The 24,878-nt window shown below is 43.0% G+C and overlaps 1 protein-coding gene across 4 annotated transcripts in view; it reads left to right on the forward strand.

The window, feature by feature from the left end:
• Positions 1–24,878, forward strand: part of LOC119522832 (pseudouridine-5'-phosphatase-like) — a 224,551-nt gene that overhangs the window by 57,620 nt on the left and 142,053 nt on the right. For all 4 annotated transcript variants that reach the window (XM_037821499.1, XM_037821501.1, XM_037821500.1 and 1 more), the window contains one exon: positions 8,413–8,642. In XM_037821499.1, coding sequence (XP_037677427.1) covers positions 8,413–8,642 — 230 coding nt within the window. The remainder of the gene's footprint in view (positions 1–8,412; positions 8,643–24,878) is intronic.

Raw genomic sequence — 24,878 nt, forward strand, 5'->3', positions numbered from 1 at the left:
ACACTCAGAGCCTCCAAAATGTCTGTCTGGAATCTTTTTAACCGAGTCACATATTCCGTCTTAGAACCTTGCAATGCCATTGTCTTTTTCACATTGAAGTAAAACTGGGCGAAATTGTTCTCATATTATCTCATCTGTTACATAACACAGAAGAACAAAAATGACTTGATTTTGAAAGCAAAGATAGAAGATTTTGAATTTTCCAGAAGGAACTGAGAATTGACAAATGGAGTATTGTCATGTGGGGTTGGATCAGAAGGTTGCATCTGAGGGTGGAGGTGAAGGATGATAAGGTAGAATCTTCCAGAGAAGTCTGCAGCATCTGCCCTGTGCAAATAAAGGGACTTTTGTGTGTTGGAACAGGATGTCCTTGTCAGGTTGAGAAAGTAGACGTGGCACTGGAACATGGCTGATGTGCCACTTTCTGACGTCTTCTGAATATCCCATGTTTCAGAAAATAGTGTGAAACTTCCAACACGGGCACTCTCCAGCTTATGTAAATCTTGCTTAACTGGTTCTTCTTTGTACTGGGCACAGCCTATTTAAAAGGCCGCTTAATAAGGAGATGGAAAGGTTACATGTCCAACGCAAACATCTGGCTGCTACCTTCATTACAAAACGTCTCTTATTTTCCTATCCTTTCAAATGTGACCTCTTTTCTTTTACCATCATGAAATCCCCCAGCCCTCTGGGTCTGTGCAGGGAGCTCCCACTCGCTTCTCCAGGGCTTCTATTCTCCAGTGGGAATGAGCAGCCCAAGCATCACCAGGTATTTGGGGGAAAGCCTCAGCGAACAGGTGGAAAAGACGAAACTGATGGAAAAAGGCCATCCAGAGCGAAGTGCATAGCTAAGGAACATTCTGGATGATTTGTATTTACAGGGTCGGGAGAGGTTTCTGAATCCTTGAAACAGGAACACAATGCCGTGGAAAAGCAATACTCAGGACAAGAAAGCACATTTGCAGGTTAAAACGGAAAGAGATGAACTCTGTAAAAGAAAGATCAAGAGAAGAGTGGAAACAGGAAATCTCAGCTCTGAGGACAGTTTCTGTTTGGGATGTGAGCCTAGCTGGTGGTGGGGGATGATAGGAGTCTGCTGTCTTTATAAACCTGTGAGTCATATTTCAATTTTAAAACCTTGGATAAATAGATAATAACTTGAAAAAAATGCCTGATTGGTATCTCCTTAGTTCCTGCAAGGTCGAGTTTCACTTCCTTAGGTTTACAGAAAACCCTGCCTCCCTTCTGACCTCCGCAGATGCCCAGGTTTCTCTCACATCACTGCCCTCTGTCTGTGCCAAACCACTGCTTGTTCCCTGATCACCCTGTCTGGGCACTGCTTCCTGCTGCTGTTATTCTTTGTCAGCGCCCATTAAAAACATTCTTTATTCACCTTCATCCACTTGACAAACACATGTCTGTTAGACCTCATTCTTTCATTTCCTTTAATCCTTTCTGGACTCTTCCTCTCCACGTAGAATTGACTGTGATCTTTACATCTTTTGTAAATCATCATGCAACTTGCAAGGCTTCCTTGTGATTTTTTTGAGTTGTGTGTTTGCAGCCCTTCAGTTCAAGAACTAAAAGCCACCATTGTCCTCCCAGGACTCTGCACAAGGAGAGTCTCCCTGCCTGTTTCTTGAATGAATGGTAAGGGATTCTACTCAGGCATTTCCTTCCCCTCCCTTCTCTTCCTGTCTTCCCTTCTTATGAATAAAGGTAGTGCCAGGGAGCAGGAGTCAGCACTTTAGGTTTCTGACAGTACCTCTGTGTAATGCATCTAACAAAGTATGAGAGAATTAAGGTAAACTGTCAGAGCATGACTTAGTTTTCCTTCTCTTGTATCAGTTGCTTAGGTAGGAAGTTGCGATATGAGTAAGCCAATCCAGGACGTTAGGTGGTCCTTCCACTAGACACATACGTGTTTTCTTGGGTGTTGAGTTTCACCCAAGGAGACCGCATTCAACCCTTCGATATGCAGGTGACATATTTTGCACCTTCAGTAAATATCTGCGGAATATATTGAATCAATGATTAAGGCATAGGTCATTAAAAATATCATTAATCTCTTTGAGTTGATTAGGGGAGCCTTTTCAGGAATCTCATAATGTTCCCCTCTCTATGTTATAAACATTAATGTTAATAATATAAATAATGCATCTCTGCACATGTTAACTTGGGGAGCAAACATGCTTTGGTAGACTTTGTTGCTGCAGTATATCATACATAGGCAGAGGATATGCTTTGATTTGAACTACAGGCAAGTTTATTCAACAGAATGTTTTTTAAGATCTCCTGTGCAGTACAGTACTCAGCGTCCAGAAAGTGGGTCTACCACCTTGTTTCTCTACTTGTTATCCTCGGTTAAACACATTTGAATCACTTATTCTTGTTGTGCTTCCTAAATTAAGGAAATACCTGTTCCATGTTCTTTGTGAACATCACATGTGAGCATGTAAGTGAACTGTGTTCCAGAACAATGCCGAGCTGTTGAAATGCTGGAGTTTCTGAAAGACTGGAATGGCTAGAGTCTGTCTCTGAATTTATGATCTCACCTGGGGACTTTATAAATAGATCACCATTCATTTATTGACAGATAGTCCTGTGCAGCAGGAAGAAAAGCTGGAGGGGTGTGGGAAGCTGGGAGTGCTGCAGGAATTCTAATGAGTTAGAGAGAGAGAGAGAGAGAGAGAGAGAGAGGTCAAGTAGCATATAAGATCCCATGGAATGGATTCCAGCTAACTTTAAACAATAAAAAACCAGTGATGTCAACCACATGTTCACAGAGTAGTTCATAACATGTTTTTAGCCAACTTCCTTTACATTTAACTTATGCTTAACTATTTTTAACTATACGTTAATTCATTCATTTATCTCTTAAACTGTATGGAAGGAACTAGAATTTTGGTGAGAAATAGGTTGTTTGCACTGTGAGAAACAGAACTAGTCATACCTTACAAAAAACCTGTTCCAGTTTGCTAATGCTGCCTTTTCGCAAAACACCAGAAATGGTTTGCCTTTTATTAAGGGGGTTTATTTGGTTACAAAGTTACAGTCTTAAGGCCATAAAGTGTCCAAGGTAAGGGGGTACCTTCACTGAAGGATGGCCATCTGTGTCCGGAAAACCTCTGTTAGCCCTGTAGGCTCGTGGCTAGCGTCCACTTGCTCCCAGGTTACGTTTCAAAATGGCATTCTCCAAAATGTTGCTCTTGGGGCATTTTGTCCTCTCTTAGCTGCAGCTCCTCTTCAAAATGTCACTTTCAGTTGCTCTCAACTCTCTGTGTGTTCTCCCAAGTGTCCCTCTTGGCTGTAGCAAGCTCGCTCCTTCTGTCTGAGCTTATATAGTGCTCTAGTGAACTAATCAAGGCCCACACTGAATGGGCAGGGCCACACCTCCATGGAAATTATCCAATCAGAGTTATCACCTACAGTTGGGTGGGTCGCACCTCCATGGAAACACTCAAAGAATTACAATCTAAACAACACTAATACATCTGCCCACACAAGATTGCATCAAAAATAATGGCATTTGGGGGGACATAATACATTCAAACTGGCACACAACCCAAATCAAATTCTCAAAGGCATACAGTATTCATTTTCCTACATGCAGTTTGTGAAATTGTAACCTTAATTATAAATTGAGAACAAGTATTAAATAATTTAGGAAATCTGGCTCATTGACAGATTTTTAGTGTTTTTCTAAGTTTCCTATATGTATCCATTAAAATGAGACCATCATTTAAGAATCCTTTTATTTGCCTTTTGGCTTACAGGAAACTGTTTGTGGACATCTCTTAATAATTTAATTCGAAGCTGTGCCTTGGGCCATCAATTCTCAGATTGTTTCCAGTCTCCTGAGAATGTGCTATTTCTGAGCTATCACTGATCTCCGCAGAGCTCCTCTTTCCCTTTTTCTGGGCATTCCAAATGCCGTTGCTCTTTTGAAAAGGTGCTTGTTGTGACTGGCAGGGCCCCTGGCCATAGTCACAAGATCTTTATCAGAACTGGTTTACTAAGAACCTTCACTGTACTGGCGTCCATCCAAAGCTACTATAAGAAATGACAATTGCTGCAACACTGGTTGTTTCATGGGGTAAGAATTAAACGACTCACACGAGTCATGGGCATGAGGCTGCAGTGGTGTGGAAGGAATCGAGACGAGAGAAAGATCACTGATCCTGAAAGAGTTGGGTGAGAACACTGCGGGGAATCTGGCACTCGTGGGTGCGCTAGAGAAACGCACATGTGCTGGCCGTCCAGAGCAGCACGGGATGGGGCACCACGAGTCAAGTTCTGGGGCATTTGGACAGCGACAGTCCAAGGTGTCAGGAAGGTACAGATGTGGGCTACCTGGGGGTAATGTAGGAAGGGACTTCTGTGGCTCCATGTCCTGTTTGTTAGAAGGCCTCAGAGCACCCAGGAAATGCTGCCACTGCTGCTTCATCCTGGTGGTAGCCGGCCTGCCTTTCAGGTGTTCGGAAGGTCAGGTGCAGAGGGGCCATGTGCCAATGCACCTTACCCCAGGGGTTGAGCCTGTCACCAGGACACCTGTGCAGGAGGGCTTGGCTGGGTCGAGCCATCCCCATGGAAACATCTGAGTGCCCTGCCAACATCGGTCCCCTTCGGCTTTTGGATGGATTCATCACAGCCACAGTCCCGTTAGGCCCTCACTCCACTGAGATCCTGCAGCTCCTAGGCCCACGGGAAGGGTTCAACAAACACCCAGCAACTAGTGGTGAGGGCGCTTCTGTAATGGTCCCATCTCTCCATTATTGTTGACTTCCTGAGAGCCCAAGCCTCCTCCTCTTCCTCGCTGTAGCTCTCTGTGTTTAGGATGCGGTTGTACAAGGAACACCTGAGATACGGGGTTTCCATGGCTATATCCAGACAACACATGCATTTGAATACCTTAAAAAAAACTCATGAAAGCTATAAATATTTTCTGCATTTTTCCTTTTTTATATATACTCTAAAATTGTAATGTCCTCGTTCTCACCCATCTTAGTTGTCTAGGGCGAAGTAAAATAGAAGCCTTCTTCTCATTGAGCTCACCGATTCATCATGTTTCCTGTTGCTTCCCTTACAGAGTAATCCTATGAGAGTTGGTTCTTTGTAGCAATAGATAGCTGTCTTTCAGCTCTTCCCTTGAATGAATTGAAGTCCTCAGAGCTGTTAGCTGGATGTCATTTATAGACTTAATTAACCAGCTTCTCCCTAGGACAGAATTCTGCTTACATGTTCACAGTCTTTTGCTTCTCAGGGAAAGCAATTGATTTTTTTTTTTTATTGGTGCACAATATTTAAAGAATACATAAGTTTTTTTTAAAGAATTCTGGCAATTATATATCAGGAGATTAGAATCATTTATTTCTGACTATAAACTGAAGTTACATCTAATGATAATGGCTAACATTTATTTGGGGCTTGCCTGCATTTCCTCATTTAACCTTACAACAGCACAGAAAAGAGCATCTAACGTGCTTGAGGCCCCACAGCCAAAGGGACTGTGGTCATCCTTGGGCTAGGTTCTCTTCATGCTGCTATCAGACAGTTTTGAAGGATCTCAGTAAGCTATAGCTCAAAACAGTCAACCAAAAATGTAGGGGGTTCATTCCCGTATCAGTAAAAACTTGAAGTATGTGCTCTGATATGTGCGTGAATGTGTGTGTATGTTCACAGTACCTGCTGCGCTGTTGCATTAGGTGCCTTACAAAATATTCCCAGAAATAGAAAATGTACAAGAGTAAACTAAAATGAAATAAACTGTATATGTATTTTTATTAATGGCATGAAAGAACTTTTCTAACAATTTTCTTTTTGTAGTATGTTTAGGAGAGTCATGTGTTTGCCTTTTTCTTTTTAATTTTGGCTTAATGTGTGTAGTATAACAATTTGAAAATCATGTTTGAACTAAAGATAATTTTGGTACCCAGCTTTCATCACCGTGTATATCCAAAGAGAAGTGCATTTTTGGCTAAAGCTTTGCTATATTCATTCTTTCTTCCCATCCACCATTTATGGAAAGGTTTTATTGAAGTTTAGTTAATAAATTTAGCCTCCATAATATCAATCAGTGACTGCTGGAAACTGATTGAATGGTGTGGCGTTTTTATGTTTTTTGACTAATGATTTCAAAACCCCTAGAAACTCTTCAGGTAGAAGCTTTTTACATTGGTTGAGAATTGTTTTTGAGTTTTCTATAGTTTTTTCATTTTAAGAATCTCAAGATGGAAACATTTCAACAACTCCACCTTCAAAATGTTCACTCCATAGAATGATTTTCTTTCAGAAATGACTTACCTTTTCATGTATTCTGGAAAAGCCACTTTTTTAAAGAAGCAGAATAAGTATTTTTTAGCATTATCTGCCATGAAGCAGAATAAGTATTTTTTAGCATTATCTGCCATGAAAAAAAAAAGTGTCCATCTTTTTTCTGTAGCAATTGACAAAGTAGGGACATTATCACATGTGATTATTAATACAGTGATGATTATGTGATTATTTAAAATATTTTTAGCATTATCTGCCATGACAGCCACTTACCTGAGAGAAGTTCCACCATTTGGTACAGTTGTCTTTTCTTAACTCATCTTTAAATTCAGAAACTCTTAATTACTTGGCCATGGGAAAATCAGCAAACCTTTCTGTGATACAAAAGATTTTCATCATTGCTTCCAATCTCATCTTAAAAGACTGTAAATATTCAGCAGTACTTACAAATCTTGATTTTATGAAAAACCAGCTAAAGTGATGGCATTTATAGTACCTTATAGGCTTCTGACTTCTGCCCTTTTATCAGTTCCTGAGAGAGTTCTTTTCATTCAGTTCTATTAGTTTTTGCTTTATGTATTGTGAAGGTCAGTTATTAATGCATATACATTCAGAGTTATGTCTTGTTGACCTAATTATCATTATGAAATGTCCCTATAATACAGAGTTATTCATTGTTCTAGTCTACTTTTCTGTTATTAATAGAGCTCTTTGACTATTGTTTGCAAGAAAGGTAGTTTCCCACCTTTTATTTGTAACCTATCCATGCATTTATAAAGTAGGTTTCTTATTGATAATATATAATCAGTTCTTGCTTTGTTTTTCATTTTGTTTTGTTTTCCATCCTGACAGTCTCTACCATGTGCATATTTACACTATTTAAAAGCTGCTCTGAGGTCGGTATCTGCCAACTCCACCATCTCTGTCATTTCTGTGTCCTACTCTACTAATTGCTCTTTCTTTTGGCTACTGGTTAGATTTGTCTGCTTCTTTGCAGTCCTTGTAATTTTTGACTGGGTGTGAGACATTGTAAATTTTACATTGCAGAGTTCTATGTTTTGCTTGATTCCCTAAAGAGTGTTGGCTTCACCCTGCCATGGAGTTAAGTAACTAGTAGAAGAGGTTGGTCTGTTCATGCCTTGCTTTTAAGCTTTGACAGGACTATTTCTCTAAAGTGTCAAACTTTCACGTATATGTTGCCATACTGAACATTTTTAGATGCTCGGAAAAAAAAAGTGTCAATCTTTTTTCTGTAGCAATTGACAAAGCAGGGACATTATCACATGTGATTATTAATACAGTGATGATTATGTGATTATTTAAAATATCATTTTAGATAAACCATTGTGATTTTTGTGAACTTAGCTGTCACTACTGTCCTAGTTGGCATAAATTAAAGGTAGAATGCGTGGCTGTTATTTCAGACAGGTTTCTTTTCTCCAGCTCTCTTATGTGGCTCTGAGAATTACTCTGTTAATACATATGTTCCCTGTAGTTGATCCTTATAGTCAGTAAGAATGTGGGAAACATCCTTCTCACATGGTACATTCTTGTTACTGTTCAGCAAAATTGGGCAAGATTTATTTTATTTTCTGGTCCTTTATTAAGTAGGGCTACAGCTGTCCCTCCAGCCTCCCCCTCAGTCTCTAGCAGAAGCCCTTTCAGGATTTCCTCTCCTCATCGGCCTGAGGACTGATTGAGTCTCCTCCTGTAAAATGCAGACTTTTCTCACGAAGCACCAAAACCGTAGTCCTCCTGTAGTCATTGCTGCAGAAAAAACACAGGCCACCCTGGCTGTGCTGGGATCACCGCCTCCGCCGGGCGCAGCTGCACGCCCATGGGTGCAGAGGCCCCTCCCTGGCTCTTTGCCTGCTCTCCACACTTCCCAAGAGTGCATCAGCAAACAGAGCAACGTCTCTGCAGTAAAACCATCTTCTGTCACCTCGGGAAATGCTACAGCTAAACTCTGAATTGCTTTTTTGATTTTCATTTGAGTAAGGATATTTCAAAGCTGATACCCTCTTAAGACAATCTGTCTTAGATCAAATAACTCCTTTGAAGAGTTTGCAAAAGGCTATGGTATTACCCAGCTAGAAGAACTGTTCCACCTCGCTGAAGTCTTGCCTTCTTCCTTTCCAGGTGTCGAAAAACTCATCCACCACCTACGAAAATACAACATACCTTTTGCTCTTGCTACCAGCTCAGGGTCCGCATCGTTTGAAATGAAAACAAGTAGTCACAAAGAGTTCTTCAGTTTGTTTCACCATATCGTTTTGGGAGACGATCCTGAAGTGACGAGTGGCAAACCCGATCCTGCCATATTTCTAACTTGTGCCAAGAGATTTTCTCCTTCTGCTCCTGTAGAGAAGGTAAGTTGAGTGTTGGTGGAAAGTTGCCACAATAGGTCTATAGGCCGTGCTTCACAGCATAATCTTCCTTCGGCATTTATTAAATAGTAAAGGTCTTTCTTTTCACTCTTCAAGGGCTACTGTGAAATGCTCCTCCGAGCTTGGAAATGAGGGGAGAATGAGGGGTTTAGAGTTACATGGTAGGTTCTGGTTGGCGTTTGTGTGGGAGCATAGCCGTGCCTGTCACCGGGCCTGTGAGATGTGGCCCACGTCTTCTGAGACACGGGGACATGCGTAAAAGAGGAATGCATTTGGCAGAGCTCTGCCTAATCCAGCACTTTGCAGGGAGGGGGCCTTTCAATGAATTGAGGTCATAGCATCTTCATTATTTTTTAATCACTGGACTTTCAGGCTTGTATTCCTCACACTTCAGATGAAAATCATCAAAACGCACTTTTCCCCTCCAATTGCTTACAAAGTGACCTATTATTTGTAAGTGAAAAGTTTTTGCGTCTATAGTGACGTTTGTTTTTATTGTAACGTTTTTGGCTTCTGCTTGTTTTGCCATGAGAAGGTGGCAGAGCTGAGTGCCTCCTCTCCTGCCTAAGCGAGCTGCTTTCAGAAAGCTTGAGAAACACTCCCTGAAAGCTTTCCCTCACCACCGTCAGCCCCAGAAAATCAGAGTTACATACCCTCTGGTGCTCCTTAGAACTCCATGCGTGAGTACATAGTAACAATTTCCACACTCCATTTTAATTTTAAGTTTATTTTTTCTTCTCTTGCCTAGACTTTGAGCTTCTTGCTGGGAGGAGCTGTTACCTTTCACTTCTGTGTGCCCACGTCTAGCCCAATTCCTGGGATCTGGGCATGTAGATGCCTCCTAGTAGGTGTTCAGTAAATACCTTTTGAATGAATGAATCCTAGCTCACAATCTTCTGGTGACTCATTGAATGAAAGGGGTCTCATCCCAGTACAGTTTTTTAAAAGGGGGTAGAACCTAAAACATGATCCTGAAGGTCTGCCTATCAAAAATCCTACTACAACTGTAAACATCGAATTTACCATAAAATAGTTTGGCACTATTGAACTGTTCAGCCTTAAACCTCAGGCCCTTGGGGAAATGTAATGACCTTGAACAAGCAGTAAAAACAAATAGGAAGAAAAGAAGGTAAAAGGTTTCAGCCAAGGACTGGTGTGTCATCAGGTGGACCAGATGCATGGCCCAGGTGACCTGCTCAAAAGCCTCCCGTCATTAACGGAGGGATGCAGTGAGCAAGGGCACGAAGACATCAGTTGCAGTTCAGAGCTTCACAAGCTTTCAGGGGTACAGTAGCTGGTAGCACAAGCACAGGGGTGACCGGAACAAGGCACTTCCTCTAACCATCTTTTCTCATGCACATGTTCTTGAAGAGGCATCACAACTGCCATTTCCTGTGTAAGTTCATCCACAGCAAAGCAGGTGGCATGGGGGGGCACAGTCCACCTGCCTGGGCCCTCTAACCCAGCCTGCCAAGCTGCGCTTTGTGGGACAGATTTCTTGGTTGTGAGCTTTACAGGCCAGAAGGCTTTGAGTGCTTCTGGGATGAGTGTTTGGTCAGCCCCCCTGAAGAAGAGGCTTATTTGTGTGTTTTCTCATCGACCTCTGGCACATAGGAAGCACGCAGCAACACTGTAGTTTCCCCCTTTGCACTCACCCAGGGAGTCCGTGGGAAGCAAAGGGTTTGCACAGGCCATTAGTTCATACGTGCACTGGAACTTCTTAAGATGAAAAGGAATTTTCATCAGACACTACCAGCATGTGCCAACAGAAAAAGGATGATGGGCCTGAGTGCGTGCCGAATCCCTACTCTGCTGCTAGAGGAATCGGCAGACAATGTGAAAATCCCTGGCCCACCTGCCAGTGTGTAGCAAGCAAACAGCTCTGTGACCCTTCTTGATTGAGAGCACATTGCCTACCCTCCCTTCTTCCCAGATCCTTAGGGTAGAACAGGAGCAAAAGTAAAAAGCTACAATCGCCAGTATGCACGGCCACTGTACTGTCTCCCTTCCAGGCTCTAGCACTTTACTTGTGAACACAGAATGTGCCAATTCTACTTCAATACATGTTGCCTGACCCACCAAGGTCCCCTGCTTTCTGTTTACGCAGAGCGAAGATGAATAGCTCTGTACGTAGCTGAGACTCAGAGTGTCCCAGTAGTGGGTGAAATGCTGGCCAAGTTTATCATTTCTAAGTCTTGTATTTCTGAACCCAGAGAGCATGTAAAAAGGGGGCACGACTTCTTAACTCCTTGTAGGCTAACAGTCTTGTTTCTGATGGTCAACACCAGCTGTGTGTCCCCAAACAGTTCCTTTATCTTTGATTAGCAGAAATTCTTCCCCATACTGTGACTGACAATCAGTGACTTTTTGATGCTTTGAATTTTCATTTGTGAGTGTGTATCCTTGTATGAACCTTCTCCAACCAGAACATTAGGCAATCGTCATCTCGTGTGCTGACATCTAGATATGTTGCCAAAGTGAGTAAGGTATTGACAGATCTCATGGCCTGCATCCAGGAAATAGTTTTCTCTAAAGACTACTGGAGAAAAATTACCCAAAAACCTCCCTCCCTATAAAGCTGAGCTACTTGAGCATTTCTGAATTATGTGTGTATTGGCTCCAGGTCCACCTTACAACATTGAACCTGTAAAACCAGCTGAAATGAGTACCTCAGTCCACTCTAAGGAATCATTGACAGTAATTCATGTGTAGAGACTCCGTGCCTCCGCTGGTTCAGATCTCATTGCTGACTTCCACTTGATAGCCATTTTAACCTGACATCTCCCAGCCAGGCAGCCTTGGGTCACCTCTGAAACCCCTGCTCTTTCTACGACACCTTTCCAGGTGTGGCCTGAGCAGGTCTTGTGTAGTGAAGTTACTGCTTAACTGCTTACAAGCCAAGTGAAGGTGCCTTACTCCATAAGCTGGTACAGTGTTCACTTTATATTCATTATTCAGTACTATATTCATAACCTAATGAAGGCTAGATAAAATATTTGCCCTTTCAATGTGTTTTGCTTCTACAGATGAGTCAGTTAAAGAAAGACAATTCTCAAGTTCCTTTCGTCTGCAGGCAGGCCTGGCTTTGCGTGGTGCTGTGTTAATAGGAACTTGTGTGTATCGAACCATGTGCTCACTCTGTGAAACGGTGTTAAGTGAAGACACGGCCCCCATCTGCATGGGTTTCCATCCGCGCAGCCCCATGCAGGAGGGAAGGCTGCCCACATATGGCTGTACCATTCCAGTTTTCTTTTCATTGACCGTATTTGTCTTAGACTTTCAAAGAAAAATGAACAACTGCGTATTTTAAAAGTGATTTAGTGTTGTAGACATTACTGGTGTGACTAATCCACATGTTGATTTATGGGAGTATTTGTCTTGCAGAAATTAGATAAACATTTCTTATCATAGTTCTTATGCAAATAGAGTGAAAGCTTTTTGGTTTTCCTGTTTGTGATGTGCTTATTATGATTGGAAAGGAAGGTTTAAATTGGCTCCTTGTTGAGGAAGCAACCTGGGTTTTATACTGGCATTTCTCGTAATAATACAGAAAGCCCGTACCCAGGAGTTCATTGTAATACAGCACAGTGCTAAAACAATGTCCTCTGCTTTCTCTTTCATGCAGGGCAGATGTGAGTCATAAGGGAGGCATGCCTCCAAAGTTCAAGGGTATTACTTGCAGGTGATTAAGTCACTAGAGAGATCCACAGTTGCCGTAAGGAATTTATTATGTTATGGGTATCACCAAATTAATTAGGTACGATAGTAGTAGTAGTATGAAAGAGAAAATAATTAACGTTAAAGTATTAGTTACCATTTTTCTAGAACAGAACGTCTAGCAGAACTGGTATCAAATAATTAAATGCTCATTGGAAATATTTTTTTAGAATTATTTATGTATCGCCATTCTGTACTACAAATAAGCAAAAATAATGCCACTTCTTGAGTCCCTCATGACCCCCCTCACTCTAAGGAGCATTCATGGTAAACTTGCGGGGTGCCAGGCAGGAGCTTAGTGCAGGGAGCTGCCCCCTGCACACAGCCCCTGTGGGGTGGCAATCTTCAGTGCTCCAGCTTTACTGCACAGCCACCCTGGAGCCTGGGGGCACAGGTGAGTGCTCCAAGGCCCCTGCACGCTCTGCCCAGCAGCCCAGCAGCTCAGCTGGCCTTCACCCCAGAGCTCCCTCAGGGGAATGAGTTCCTGCCCACAAGGATGCATGGCTTTGTTGTAAAATAAAGATGATGGCATGGGTATACATGATTTCTTGGGTCGATATTTATTATATTACAAGTAAAAGTTGAAATCCATTTTTAAAAGCCCAACAGTCACTATGCTACTTGTATTAGTTCTCTTGTTAAGGTTATGGTAAGAGCTGAGTTTCAAGGATTAATATTATTATTATTATTATTATTATTATTCTTTGGTTTTTAAGAAAGTTTTGCACATTACTTTTATACATTTAAAGGGAAAATGTATCATTCTTTGAATTAGAAATAATTGCATGAGTTGACTTCTCAGTATATGAAATGGCAGTTCATAAATTTAGTATAATATCTTAAATAAATGTATTGATTTAAAAATCATTCCATTCTCTATAACATTTCACTGCTATCTCATCAATTTCTTAAAATAACAAATGTGATTCAAAATACTGCCTATTTGTGAATAAGCCTATATTTACTTTCTAGTGTTGTGCAGTCCGAAAATTGATAGAATTTTGAGTTTTGTATAATGCTGTTATTTTTTTTTAATATAAGGGTTGAAGTTATGACATAACGTTCAGTGTGCAAACAAGTGCTAAAGGGAAAAAACTGCACAGGAATATGATAAACAGTTAACAGTGGCTTTATCAGAACTATATGCAGTTGAGAGGAGAGAGAGACCAGAAGGCTATTGTGAGAGAGAGAGAGAGAGAGAGAGAGAGAGGGAGGGAGCTCAGAAGACCCACGGTAGGGGAGAGCGAGGGCTCAGCTCCCCTGAAGCGGGGCAGGAGGGTTTTTAAGGCCTGGGTGAGCTGATGCGGGAGGACTAGAGGGGGGAGGTCCAGCAGTGGGTGTGTCCATTGCAGGGCATCCTCTCCTGAGGCAGATGAGTTCTCTGTGGATTCCGTAAGGGCTGAGGTGAGGGAGGCCCTGGGCCACGCACAGGTCAAGGAGGCGGCCGTCTAACGGGAAGTCCAACGGCAGCCGAGGGGACGTGAAGGCCGTCTTGGGCAGTAACGTCGGGTGAGGAGTTTCTCAGCTGATGCTGTTTTCCAGGATCACAGGGTTCATGTAAAACTCAACACTGCCACAGGAGACATGTCAGACCCCTGTTTTCCCTGGAAACCCACATACTCATTAATGAATGAGGATCAGGTCCGCCTAAATAAGGTGGGCTCCTTTCAGCAACCTTTGAACATTTCTGCTTCTTTTTATTCAGACCCACAGATCATGCAGTCTCCGAGGTAAGTATATGGCAGTTCACTATGAGATTCTTTCTACTCTATTATAAACTTGAATTTTTTTTTAATAAACTATTGGGGGAAGGAATTCTGCTCATGTGCCAAGAGAAGAGAGCAGTCCACTTAGGTAGGAGTCATTAAAACATGGAGGTACAGGGGCTGAAACGGGACCTAGAAAATTTTAGCTCAGATTTCCAGAGGATGAGATTTGGCAGGAATGGAAGACAGTGGCAAGCAATGCAGAATATGTCTGAGGAGTTTGAAAACCAGGCAGAAAAGTTCACACCTGCTGTAGTACACATTTATAGGTCACTGGAAGTTCTCAAAAGGATATGTTGCATTTCGGAGGCTAATAAGGGACACGCTGGTAGATTGGCTGCAGGCAGTAGGGAGAAGGAAATGGCAGAAGTGACTCCAACATCATTTCTTTAGGGAGCTTACCATTCCCTGAAGAAGGAGAAAACTCCATAACCACAGAACCTTTTCAAGGCTTAGAGAAAGTGAAATGATTGTAAAAAATCCATTACTGGTAGATGTTTTCTTAACTGCTTGCACAAAATTCAAAGAAAAATTTCCTTCTGCAACTCCTATCCAAATAAAAATTAAACGATGGGGTTAGAAAGAGGTTTTTCAAAAAACATGTAACACCTGAAATTACACCTGAAAACCATCCGAAGTTTAATTGTGGTGTATGTTACATGGTACGTGTCCTGAAGGTAAGAGGAAAGTTGCTGTTCGAGTCTGCCCTCTAGAAAGAGCACTTCTTTACCTCCCACAATAGTGGAAAGCAAAGAGATGTATTGTCTGCGTCAAATTTAAAGGTAAAATATGGTGGCCAGGGGAGCTGTGTTGGGCCTCCTTCCTTGCGGGGGAATGGATGTTCCTTGAGTCAGTCTCCCACCACCTATAAGGACCCGAGAGCCATGGCCATGGCTGCCCCAGCCTCGGGGAAGGCCAGCCTCTCTGCTCTCCCCTGCGCGGTGCACAGAACACACCCTGTCTTGGGTGTGGTGAGAAAGGTGGGCAGAGTTTCCAGGGAGTTCCTGGGGCTGTGATTGTGTAGGCGCCTATGGATGGAAAGCAGGCAGGCCTTGCCAGTAAGTCTCCCGAGGTCCTTCTGACATCCAGCTCCTCCCTCGAGCGTGAAATAGCACCTCTGGGAGCCCCACCCTAGGGGCACCTTCGGATTCTGCCTGGGGCCAGAAGAGGCTCACACCAGCTTCCCTCTGGCCTGCTAGGATGGGGTTGTCTTGCAAAAACAGGTATCAGGTAAAATGAGCTGCAGCCTCCCAGATGGGACATAGGCCAGTGATTGAAGAGTTGGAGTTGACGTGCCCGAAGGCAAATGTTCAATGAGAAATCACTGCTTGGGCAAATATAGAGCTCGTTGGGGAGGGAGGAAGGCAGGGCAGGCTTGTCTCTGAGACAGAGGTGTGAGGTGTGAGGTGGAAGGGGCCCTCCTTGAAGGTTATCTAGAGAACACTGCAGAATGTCAGCCTTTCAAGTACCAAGATCATGCCTGATGAGAGTGGTAGGTTTGTATGCACACATTTGCTTTTTCCTAAGAAACAGGAAGTAGCAGAACAGCTTCTTTATGCTGCTAAAAAAAAAGAAATTGGAGGAGAGACTGGTTTTCTTAAAAAACGTCTGAGCATTCAGTTGTTCACCAAACGAATATATCATTAGTCTAATAAACTTACTGTCTCCTACTCCTTCATCTGGTTTTCCTGACCAGGGGTTAATAAAATAAGTCTTCTGTAAAAAAGAAGACTCTTCTGTGGGTCATGCAGAGTATCACTGGAGCTGTATTTCTGTAGTTCAAGGAATCAGATATTGTCTGGGGACAGCTGGGGGGGTTTCTGGAGACATACAGCTCCAGGGGCTTCCCAGAGTTGTTCATGTGCTGTATTCTGCGCACAGCCCTCTATTCAGAATGGAATGATTCTGATGGCCTCCTCCCGACTCTGAGAGCTGCCCCCCAGAACCGCGAGGTCCCTCTGTCGCTCACGGAAGGGCCTTCTCTCCCTTGACTGAACCCTGAAGAGAGAGGAACAAGGCAGCGGACCTTCTCTCTCTTCCCCTCTGCCTCCTTGCTCTCTTCCTTCCCAGCTCCAGGTTCCGATTCTGAAAAACCACATCTGAAACATAAAATGAGGAGCTCCTGTTTCTGGCTGTGATCCCAGTTGAAAATGTCACCTACCCAACACCTTGGAGTGTAGAGTGTCCTGATTAGTCATTTATCAGAGGGCATTTAAAATATGCAAATCGCATAGCTTGCCTTCCTCTAGCTGATATTTTTTTTTGCAATGTGTGATGGTTTCTTAAACGTTGTACCTGTTCCATAGTGGTCTTGCAGCCATATCCTGAACTCTTTGTCTGTGAGAACTTCCTATTCAGCATGAGGAAGCAGCGCCAAATTTGTGCCATCATAATGAAGTATCTTGGATATATGATGTGTGCTTTCTCTTCTATAAGTGCTTGGGAAAAAAGGCCGTAGTACATGATCATGATTACAGGGTGAGTTATACAGCCATTCACGGCATTTTGCAGCCTTCATTAAGGAAAGGGCTATGCAACAACAATTCATACGCTTAGGAATACATATCTACCAATGATGTATCTGCAATATTTAAAAGCGTAATTACCTGGTATTCACTATAGCTAATGGAATGATGGGAGAGATGTAATCTCCCTCGACAGCAAGAACGATACCTCCTACACACTCTTCTTCCTAGATCAACTGAATGGGAGTGTGCCTTCATTTTAAAGATCAAGTATGGTTAGTAATTGCCCTTGATATGTTTCCAGCTTCAGATAAACTGAATTGAATTAACTAAAATGATGGGAGCAACATTTTCCTTCGCAATTACAAAGACAGTTAACCGAACAGGAGCTGAAACCTGTACCTATCTGTGATGTTTTTGTTCAGTTTTATTCAGTATGACTGCTGGTAAATAGATCACTAAGCAATTATTTTTCACTCATTCTTTAGATGTATACACACTGACACATACATCAAACAAAATGTAAATTGCTGAAACAATATGCCAGAAGCAACTTTTTTATTGCCATGATTTGTAACATTACTTGAGGGGCTCCTTTATAACTTATTCTTATAATGTGTTCCACCAGCATAACTGCTAAGTGGTTTTCTCAGTGCTGTGTACGTCCGTACATGAGATTTGTGAAATCTCCATGTATCAGAGGCTTCAAAGAATGATCGAAATCATTAGGCCGTGATAATGGCATGCATGTAGCATATCTATGTTAAATCACCATCACAGGATAGAAAATGTGAAACTCATCCAGTATTTAAGAGGACTAGTTGCATTTTGGGTTTCTAAAAAACTGCCTACCTGTTCATGCTCCCCACTGCTCTTTCTAGAGGTAATCAGTCCTGCTTTGGATAGGGGAGCAATGGCTCCACATTGAATGAACAATGCTAAGAGTTTCTTTGTAAATCAGCTGGTTCGTGTTCTCCGGGTTTTGCCTTTGTAATATTACTAGAACACGAGTATGATCGTATTTCCCTCAGATTCCATTTATTCCCACCCCACCCCTTAAAGTATAAGCCCCTTAGCCTGGCCGTGGTCTTGCCCGCTCGTTACTCCAGGCTCCCTTGTCCATCTTTGTTTCTGCGCCTTCCCCACCGTACACCCAAAGCCCTTAGGTGTCCACAGGCCAGTCACATGCAGACAACCCCTCGCGGTAGCCTGCAGCTCCAGCTCTGTGGCTTGGCCAAGCCTTGCCTATGCCTGCAGGTCTCCCTGCACCTCCAGTTTCCCACTTGCTGTGTCCATCTGGTGAGACCACTTCCATCTTTCATGACCTGGCCCCAACCCATCCCCCCAAGTCATTTTCGCTAAATCCCTCTCCTCCAAACCACCTCCCCAAATCCCAGTGACCAGAACTAGCATCCCCTCTCTGTCCAGGAGGACAGTGTGGCTGGAGTGTGGCACCCTGCACAGCGGCCCATACTCGCCGTCCCTCTCATGGTCTCCCCACCTCGGAGATGGTAAGCCCAAGGAGGGTGGGTGCACCCTCTCTCTGCCTTCTGCCTGCCACCCGCCCAAGGCAGTGCTTCACGCAGGCTTCACTTTCCTGAACGTATGTTTGAAGTGCTCAACTTGCTGATAACTATTCAAATAAATCAAGCCCAGCTAATAATATAAATATGCATTCTTGATGAATCACATGAAAACACAAACAGGAACACACAAATGCTATTAATTTGTGTTTTGTTAACATCTTGGGTTATCATTTGACATATTCAGCTGTGTACTTTAGTCATGGAATATAAGGCGCTATACCTAACAATGTCACAGACTTGAATTATTGTAAACTTCATAAAGACTTCATTATAACATCTACAGAATGTACCACCATTATCATCACAGTAGCTGATCTTAACAGAGAACTTTTGGCTGCAAGCCCTGGCTATCATTTATTCATTTATTTACAAAGCAGGAAGTTGGTGGAAAGGTGTGTTCAAACAGTGTTGTGGTCTGGAAAAGCATTACTGATCATTGTTTGGAATTGCTAATGCTTCCATTATGCAAAATACCAGAAATGGATTGGCTTTTATAAAGGGGATTTATTAGGTTACAAATTTACAGTCCTAAGGCCATAAAGGTGTCCAAAGTAAGGCATCAACAAGAGGATACCTTCTCTGAAGAAAGGCAGCTGGCATCCGGGGTTCCTCTGTCAGATAGCAAGGCACATGGCCAGTGTCTGCTGGTCCTTCACTCCCAGGTTTCATTGCTTTCAGCTTCTGATTCCAGTGGCCTCCTGTCTGAGGAGTTCTCTCAGCATCTCTGGGGTGTTTCTCTCTCTCTCTCTCTGCTCTCTCCAAATGTCTCTGCCTTTTATCCTCTCACAAGGGACTGCAGTAAAGGATTAAGACCCACCCTGAATGGGCTGGGTCACGTCTCAATTGAAACAGCCCAATCAAAGGGTCCCACCCACCAGAATGGATTCAAAGAACGTTGTCTTTTCTGGGGTGTATGTAACAGCTTCAAACCAGCACAGTCATGGGGTCATTTGTTTATTTGTTCTTCACATCCATAAATGAATCCTCTCATGCAATTGAAAGCCCCCCCCCCCAAATAATTCATTATTTTGAAATGTCACCTTCAATGACATTAACTTTAGGAGGTTGTAGTTTGGGGATGTGGGATCTTCCAGGAAGCTGAGGTTGTGGAGTGAGGGCAGGGGAGAGTCTCCTCTGTACGTGATGAAACTGTTACCCTCTAAAATCATTAGCTGCTTCTTCCTTTATGGGACTTTCACCTCCTGGTTGGCAGGCCCACCTGATTTCTTCCCTTCCTTAATTCCTTAAGAGTGATTTTTGGTAGGTTCTCCAAAACCAATTGAATGAAATTGACTATAAATAGTCCATGCATTTTGTCCCAAGAGGTAAAAGAAAAAAAAAATCTCACTTTTTTTGTGTATAAGATATGCAGATATAGATATACACTAGATAAACAGACACACTGTACATCTACGTTAGTAACATTTCATGGGAGGTAGTGACCAGGAAGAACATGTCTGAAAGCTCTCTGGGGGGACTATAAAGAAAGGGAAGTGGTTGAAAACACCAGGTTAGTCACTGGATTAAACCAATCCTGGGTTTATATTCCCAAATAATTTCCAAGGGTAGCATTTAACAGATTCAAGGATGATTTTCTATTTTTTAAAGAGTGTCCAAAATAGAACACATCCTCTCCCTTGGTCTGGTTAAATTTGGTCACCAAGTGGTCTTGGTTTGCCTGGGCCTGTTGCGTTCTCATGTCCCAGGAACCCACTCGGGTACAGCTCACAGAACAGCTAGTCTCCCTTTATTAAGCCCAGGTTTGACAAGGGCTTGTCTGAACTGTCCCGGAGAGGATCCAGATCCCCATGGGCTGCCGGGGGTTTCGGACCCGGTGTTCTTCGCTGTCCCTGAGCATCTGTAACCCCATCACTTATTCCTATTAGGTGGTGGATTAAATTGGAAGCCCTTTTTCCTTTCTAAAACAAAACACCACTCTCCTAGAATGCTTTAGGAACCTGGAACTGAATCCTGCACAAAGAAAGTAGGCTGGCCGCTGGGTTGGGAATTCCTCACTGCGTCCCCGTCTCTCAGCCATCAGTACATTAGTGCATGTTGTTTGCTGACACTTTTTTTGTTTAATCACAGCAGAACATCATCTCTCTCACAGAAGCAGAGGGTGTATTGGTTTGATTTGGGTTTTGTTGGTTGGTTTTCCCACATTTGTGAAAACTGGCCATTTATGTTTGGAAAGCCTTAAGTTTGAATTCAGATGCTTGCTTGACGTTGTACTGGTTACCTGCATTCATTTTGCGCGTTTCCAGTTCTCTGTGGTTGTGGGATGGAGGTCCCCATTTCCTCAGCAGGAGCTGCCCTAAGCTCCTAGTGGCTGCGCTCCAGTAATTGCTCGAGGTCCCTGTACGTTGGAGCCAGCAGCAGCGTGTCACATCCTTCTTATGCATGGAATCTCTCCAACTTCTGCTGCACCTCTCCCACTCCAGCCAGAGAAAGTTCTCTGCTCTTAAGGGCTCATGTCGTTCCATTGGGTCCACCCACATCATCCAGGGTGATCTCCCTATTTTAAGACCCTTAGTTCAAGCACATCTGCAAAGACCCTTTTGCCATGTAATGACCCATATTCACTTTCTGGGGACTGGGGCATGGACATCTTTGGGGACCATTTTTCAGCCCATCACATTGCCTAATCTCAGTTTCAGGGTTCTCATCTATAAAATCGGGATAAGACCATTAGGGTTTGTTGAAATTCTTTTTGTCTGGGTTTCTGTCTCTCTTAGCTTCTCTCTCAGCTCCTGTGCATCTTTGCTTGTTCTCCCAGGGCATTTCTCTCTGTGTCTTGGGGTCCTCTCTTAGCTTCTCTGGGAAAAACTCTGGGCTTCATCTCTTTGCTTAGCATCTCCAAACATCTGTTTGCATCTCTAAGCATCTCCAAGCATCTGAGTCTGTGTGGGCTGTCAGCTCTCTTAAGGACTCCAGTGATCTAATTAAGACCCACCATGAATGGATAGTGTCTAACCTCCATGGAAACAACCTAATCAAAAGGTCCTACCCATAATAAGTCTGCCCCCACAAAATTGCATTTTAGGACATAGTCTTTCCTGGGGTACATAACAGTTTCAAACCAGCACAGAGGCATCTGAATTCTCGGGCTATGGAAGGGGGAAGAGAAATGCTGTCTTTTGTGTTCTAAGTCTTAGAAGCTGTTGCCACCCTCACTGTCCAGAGAAAAGGGAAGGGGTGCAGGACATGTTCTTGGCACCATCTTGTCCTGATTGTTCAGGAAAGCGCAAACCAGAGGCTGCTGGGAGAGGGCAGCGTTACAGAGCGCTGTCACCCTTTATTTTGCTTTAATTTCTAAATGATTTAAAGTAATCTGATGCCATATGAGCAACAGTGTATTGAAAGTAAATAGGCATTTAAGGTGAAAAGTTGCATCATTAGTTTTTATTTATTATAACTACCTTAAAGTCATTATTTACAGGTAAGATCTAGAGAAAATAAAGACATAAGGAAATATGTTTTATTTGCATTTACATGAATCATGTCACTGTCAGATATATCAATATATCTTATACAAATGTTCCCAAAATATATTCCTCAGAGCTTTCTGGTTTGTGAGACATTAACAAGACTGTGAAAACGGAATTCCATGTTTGGAAAACTTCAACAAAGTTTAGAAAACAGACTTATGTCATTGTCATGTTTCTGGAAATATTTTTGGGCTAATTGTACGTTGTGAATATGCAGTCCCCCTTCTGATGCAGGGAATCTCCTTTTCACACAAGATTTCTCTGGCTGAGTGTTGCCTAGGACATCCTGGAAACCCTGTACATAATGACATCCTAGTCTAGACAGTTTGGAATTGAACATTAAAACGACTCTCGGGAAGGGAGTGAGAAGAACATAAGCGTCACCTGGAATTTCAATGTGTTTCTATTTCTGGAATAGAGAAAAATAGAGAAAAAGTGACATGTGTAAAAGCCAGCTTGGCTTTTATTTCAAGTCAGCACTTGGTATGTTTGTGGGAAGAAGGGTTGATGGTATCTTTGTGAAACCCGGAAAAAGAAACCCTTGAGGGCGTCATCTTTTGATTAAGTTTCTGGCTGCTAAAACAAATACCATGCAATGAGTACTTGGCTTAACAACAGGAATTTATTGGAAGGCTGCTTCCTCCCAAGGTGGGTGTCTTCTGGCTGCCTGGCAATCTTTGAGGTTCCTTGGCTTTTCCATCATATAGCAATGCACATAGCGGTGTCTTCTTTCTATTCCTGATTCCATCAACAGTTCTGTCTTTTGTCTGCTCCCCATGACTTCTCTCTCCCTCTGATTTTCATTCTGCTTATTAAGACCTCCAGTAATCTGGATTAGGGCCCAAACTGATTCAGTTGGGCCACACCTTATATAAAATAACATCTTGAAGAGATCATATTCATAATGGGTTCTAGCCCACCAGAATGCAGACCAAGGCCAAGAACATGTCCAAACTGCGTATACGGTTCACTCCACCATGCTTTTGTAGACCTCTCATCATCGGTTAAATATGTGACTGGGTCATGGATAACAGATGTCACCCTCGAGGATGACAGTAGGGAGACCCTCCGCATTGGGGTTGTGGAGTGAGGGCCAAAGTGCGAGAGCCCGCCCGCCTGCCCAACTCATTTGGTAATTCGAGCTTTGATTGCCCCCAGCTCCTGGTGTTCCCTTCCATGCTGTCCTAGTTTGCTAATGCTGCAGAATGCAAAACACCAGAGATGGATAGGCTTTTATAAAATGGGGGTTTATTTCACTACACAATTACAGTCTTAAGGCCACAAGGCATCCAAGGTAACACATCAGCAATCGGGTACCCTCACCGGAGGATGGCCAATGGCCTCCGGAAAACCTCTGTTAGCTAGGAAGGCAGCTGGCATCTGCTCCAAAGCTCCGGCCTCAAAACGGCTTTCTCCCAGGACGTTCCTCTCTAGCAAGCTTGCTCCTCTTCAAAACATCACTCCCAGCTGCACTCTCTTAGTTCCCTCTCTCTGAGTCAGCTCATTTATATAGCTCCACTGATAAGGGCCCACCCCGAATGGGCGGGGCCACGCCTCCATGAGAACATCTCATCAGAATCATCACCCACAGCTGGGTGGGGCACACTCCAAGCAAATCCAACCAGCACCAAAAACGTCTGCCCCACACAAGACCACAAAGATAATGGCATTTGGGGGACACAATACATTCAAACTGGCACACATGCCTACTGCTTCCTATAACAATTGTCAGCCTCTCTGGTACAGATCACCCAGAGACAACATGGAAAAATCACTTCCATAGTTAGAAGAGGCAGTATGTCTGCACTGTGATAATCCTGTTTGTGTAAGCCGCTTAACTCACCGCTCTCACGGGCAGGCTGGAACGTGGCTGTGTGCTTTTGCTGTTTGAAGAACGGGTGGAATTAGCCCATACAGGAAATATTTATTTCCTTCCCACAAACTGCTGCCTTTTTGACCTAAGAAATCTAAAGGTGGTTCTTCCACTGAAAAGCACTAATTGAAATTTAAACACGACTTACTATGATATATATTTAAGCACACTATTCTGTAGATGCTTCCTCTTCAAGAGGCTGATGTCCTAGTTTAGCTCTTAATACACGAAAAGAACAGGGACCTCATTTCACGCAGGCATATATCATGAGTGTAGTGCCAAAGGCTGAGGAACACTGATGGAATTTTGCACATTTGATTTAAGTATGTAGAGGAAGTAGAAAAAGAAAAAAAGGATTCTGTTGACCGCTTAGAAACTACTCAGACTTATTTTACTACTCTTTAAAACACTAGGCACTTTTGAAGGCCTTGCTGGGCTTTAAATGGCTCCTGACAGCTTGATGGACATGGAGTCAATATTATTAAAAGGAAAATAAGTGAAAGTTTTTGACCTATCTGGAAATCTTTTGCTCAGCACTCAATTTACAAACACGCGCACATGCACCCTTTAATATGGATATTCAGAGTGCCTCACAATGTATTCTTCACAAATAAAATGATAAGGAGAACTCTTTAGGAAGCTTCCCACCCACCTCCACCAAGGTTTTAAATCCCAAATTTTTCAAAGGCTTTTCTCAAGAAGGAACAATTTTGTAGTGTAATTAATTCACTTCTTTACTTTGTAACTCTAGAGGATTTTGTTGTGAATCTGTTTCTGTCAGTGCTGGTTTTATAGTTTGATTTTCAAACCAAAATTAATTCAGCAAGGTGGTAGCTCTGTAATGTGCAAGGGAGACTGAACTTCTCCACATCAGATACTATAAGTTGGGGGACCAGCAGCAGAGCATTGTTATGGATGATGGATGGGTGGGTGGATGGATGGATCATGGATGTATGGTTGATGGATGGATGGATGGTGAGTGGATGGATGATGGGTGGATGGTGAGATGGAGGGAGGAAAGGAGTATCGAATGAGTTTCTGTACGGTGTGTCTTGGGAACACAGGCTCAGGCACAACAGAGATTTTCAGCAAATGACTATGTTATTACTTAAACAGCACAGAGGGTCCAAAACAGCAGGGGAAGAGATTCCATCATAACTGGTTCCCCAGGGAGGCCAACTACTCTGTCAGGCTGGGTGGATGGTAGTGCCACATGCCCTGCTTCTCATTGGATAAGGGACACATGTGGTGCTTGATTGCTGGATTTTTATATACCTCGGGGGGATGGAGCCCCCTACCATTGAGCAAAAAGCATGCATCAAG

The sequence above is a fragment of the Choloepus didactylus genome, chromosome X (genome assembly GCF_015220235.1).
Source record: "Choloepus didactylus isolate mChoDid1 chromosome X, mChoDid1.pri, whole genome shotgun sequence".
Taxonomy (NCBI): Eukaryota; Metazoa; Chordata; class Mammalia; order Pilosa; family Megalonychidae; genus Choloepus; species Choloepus didactylus.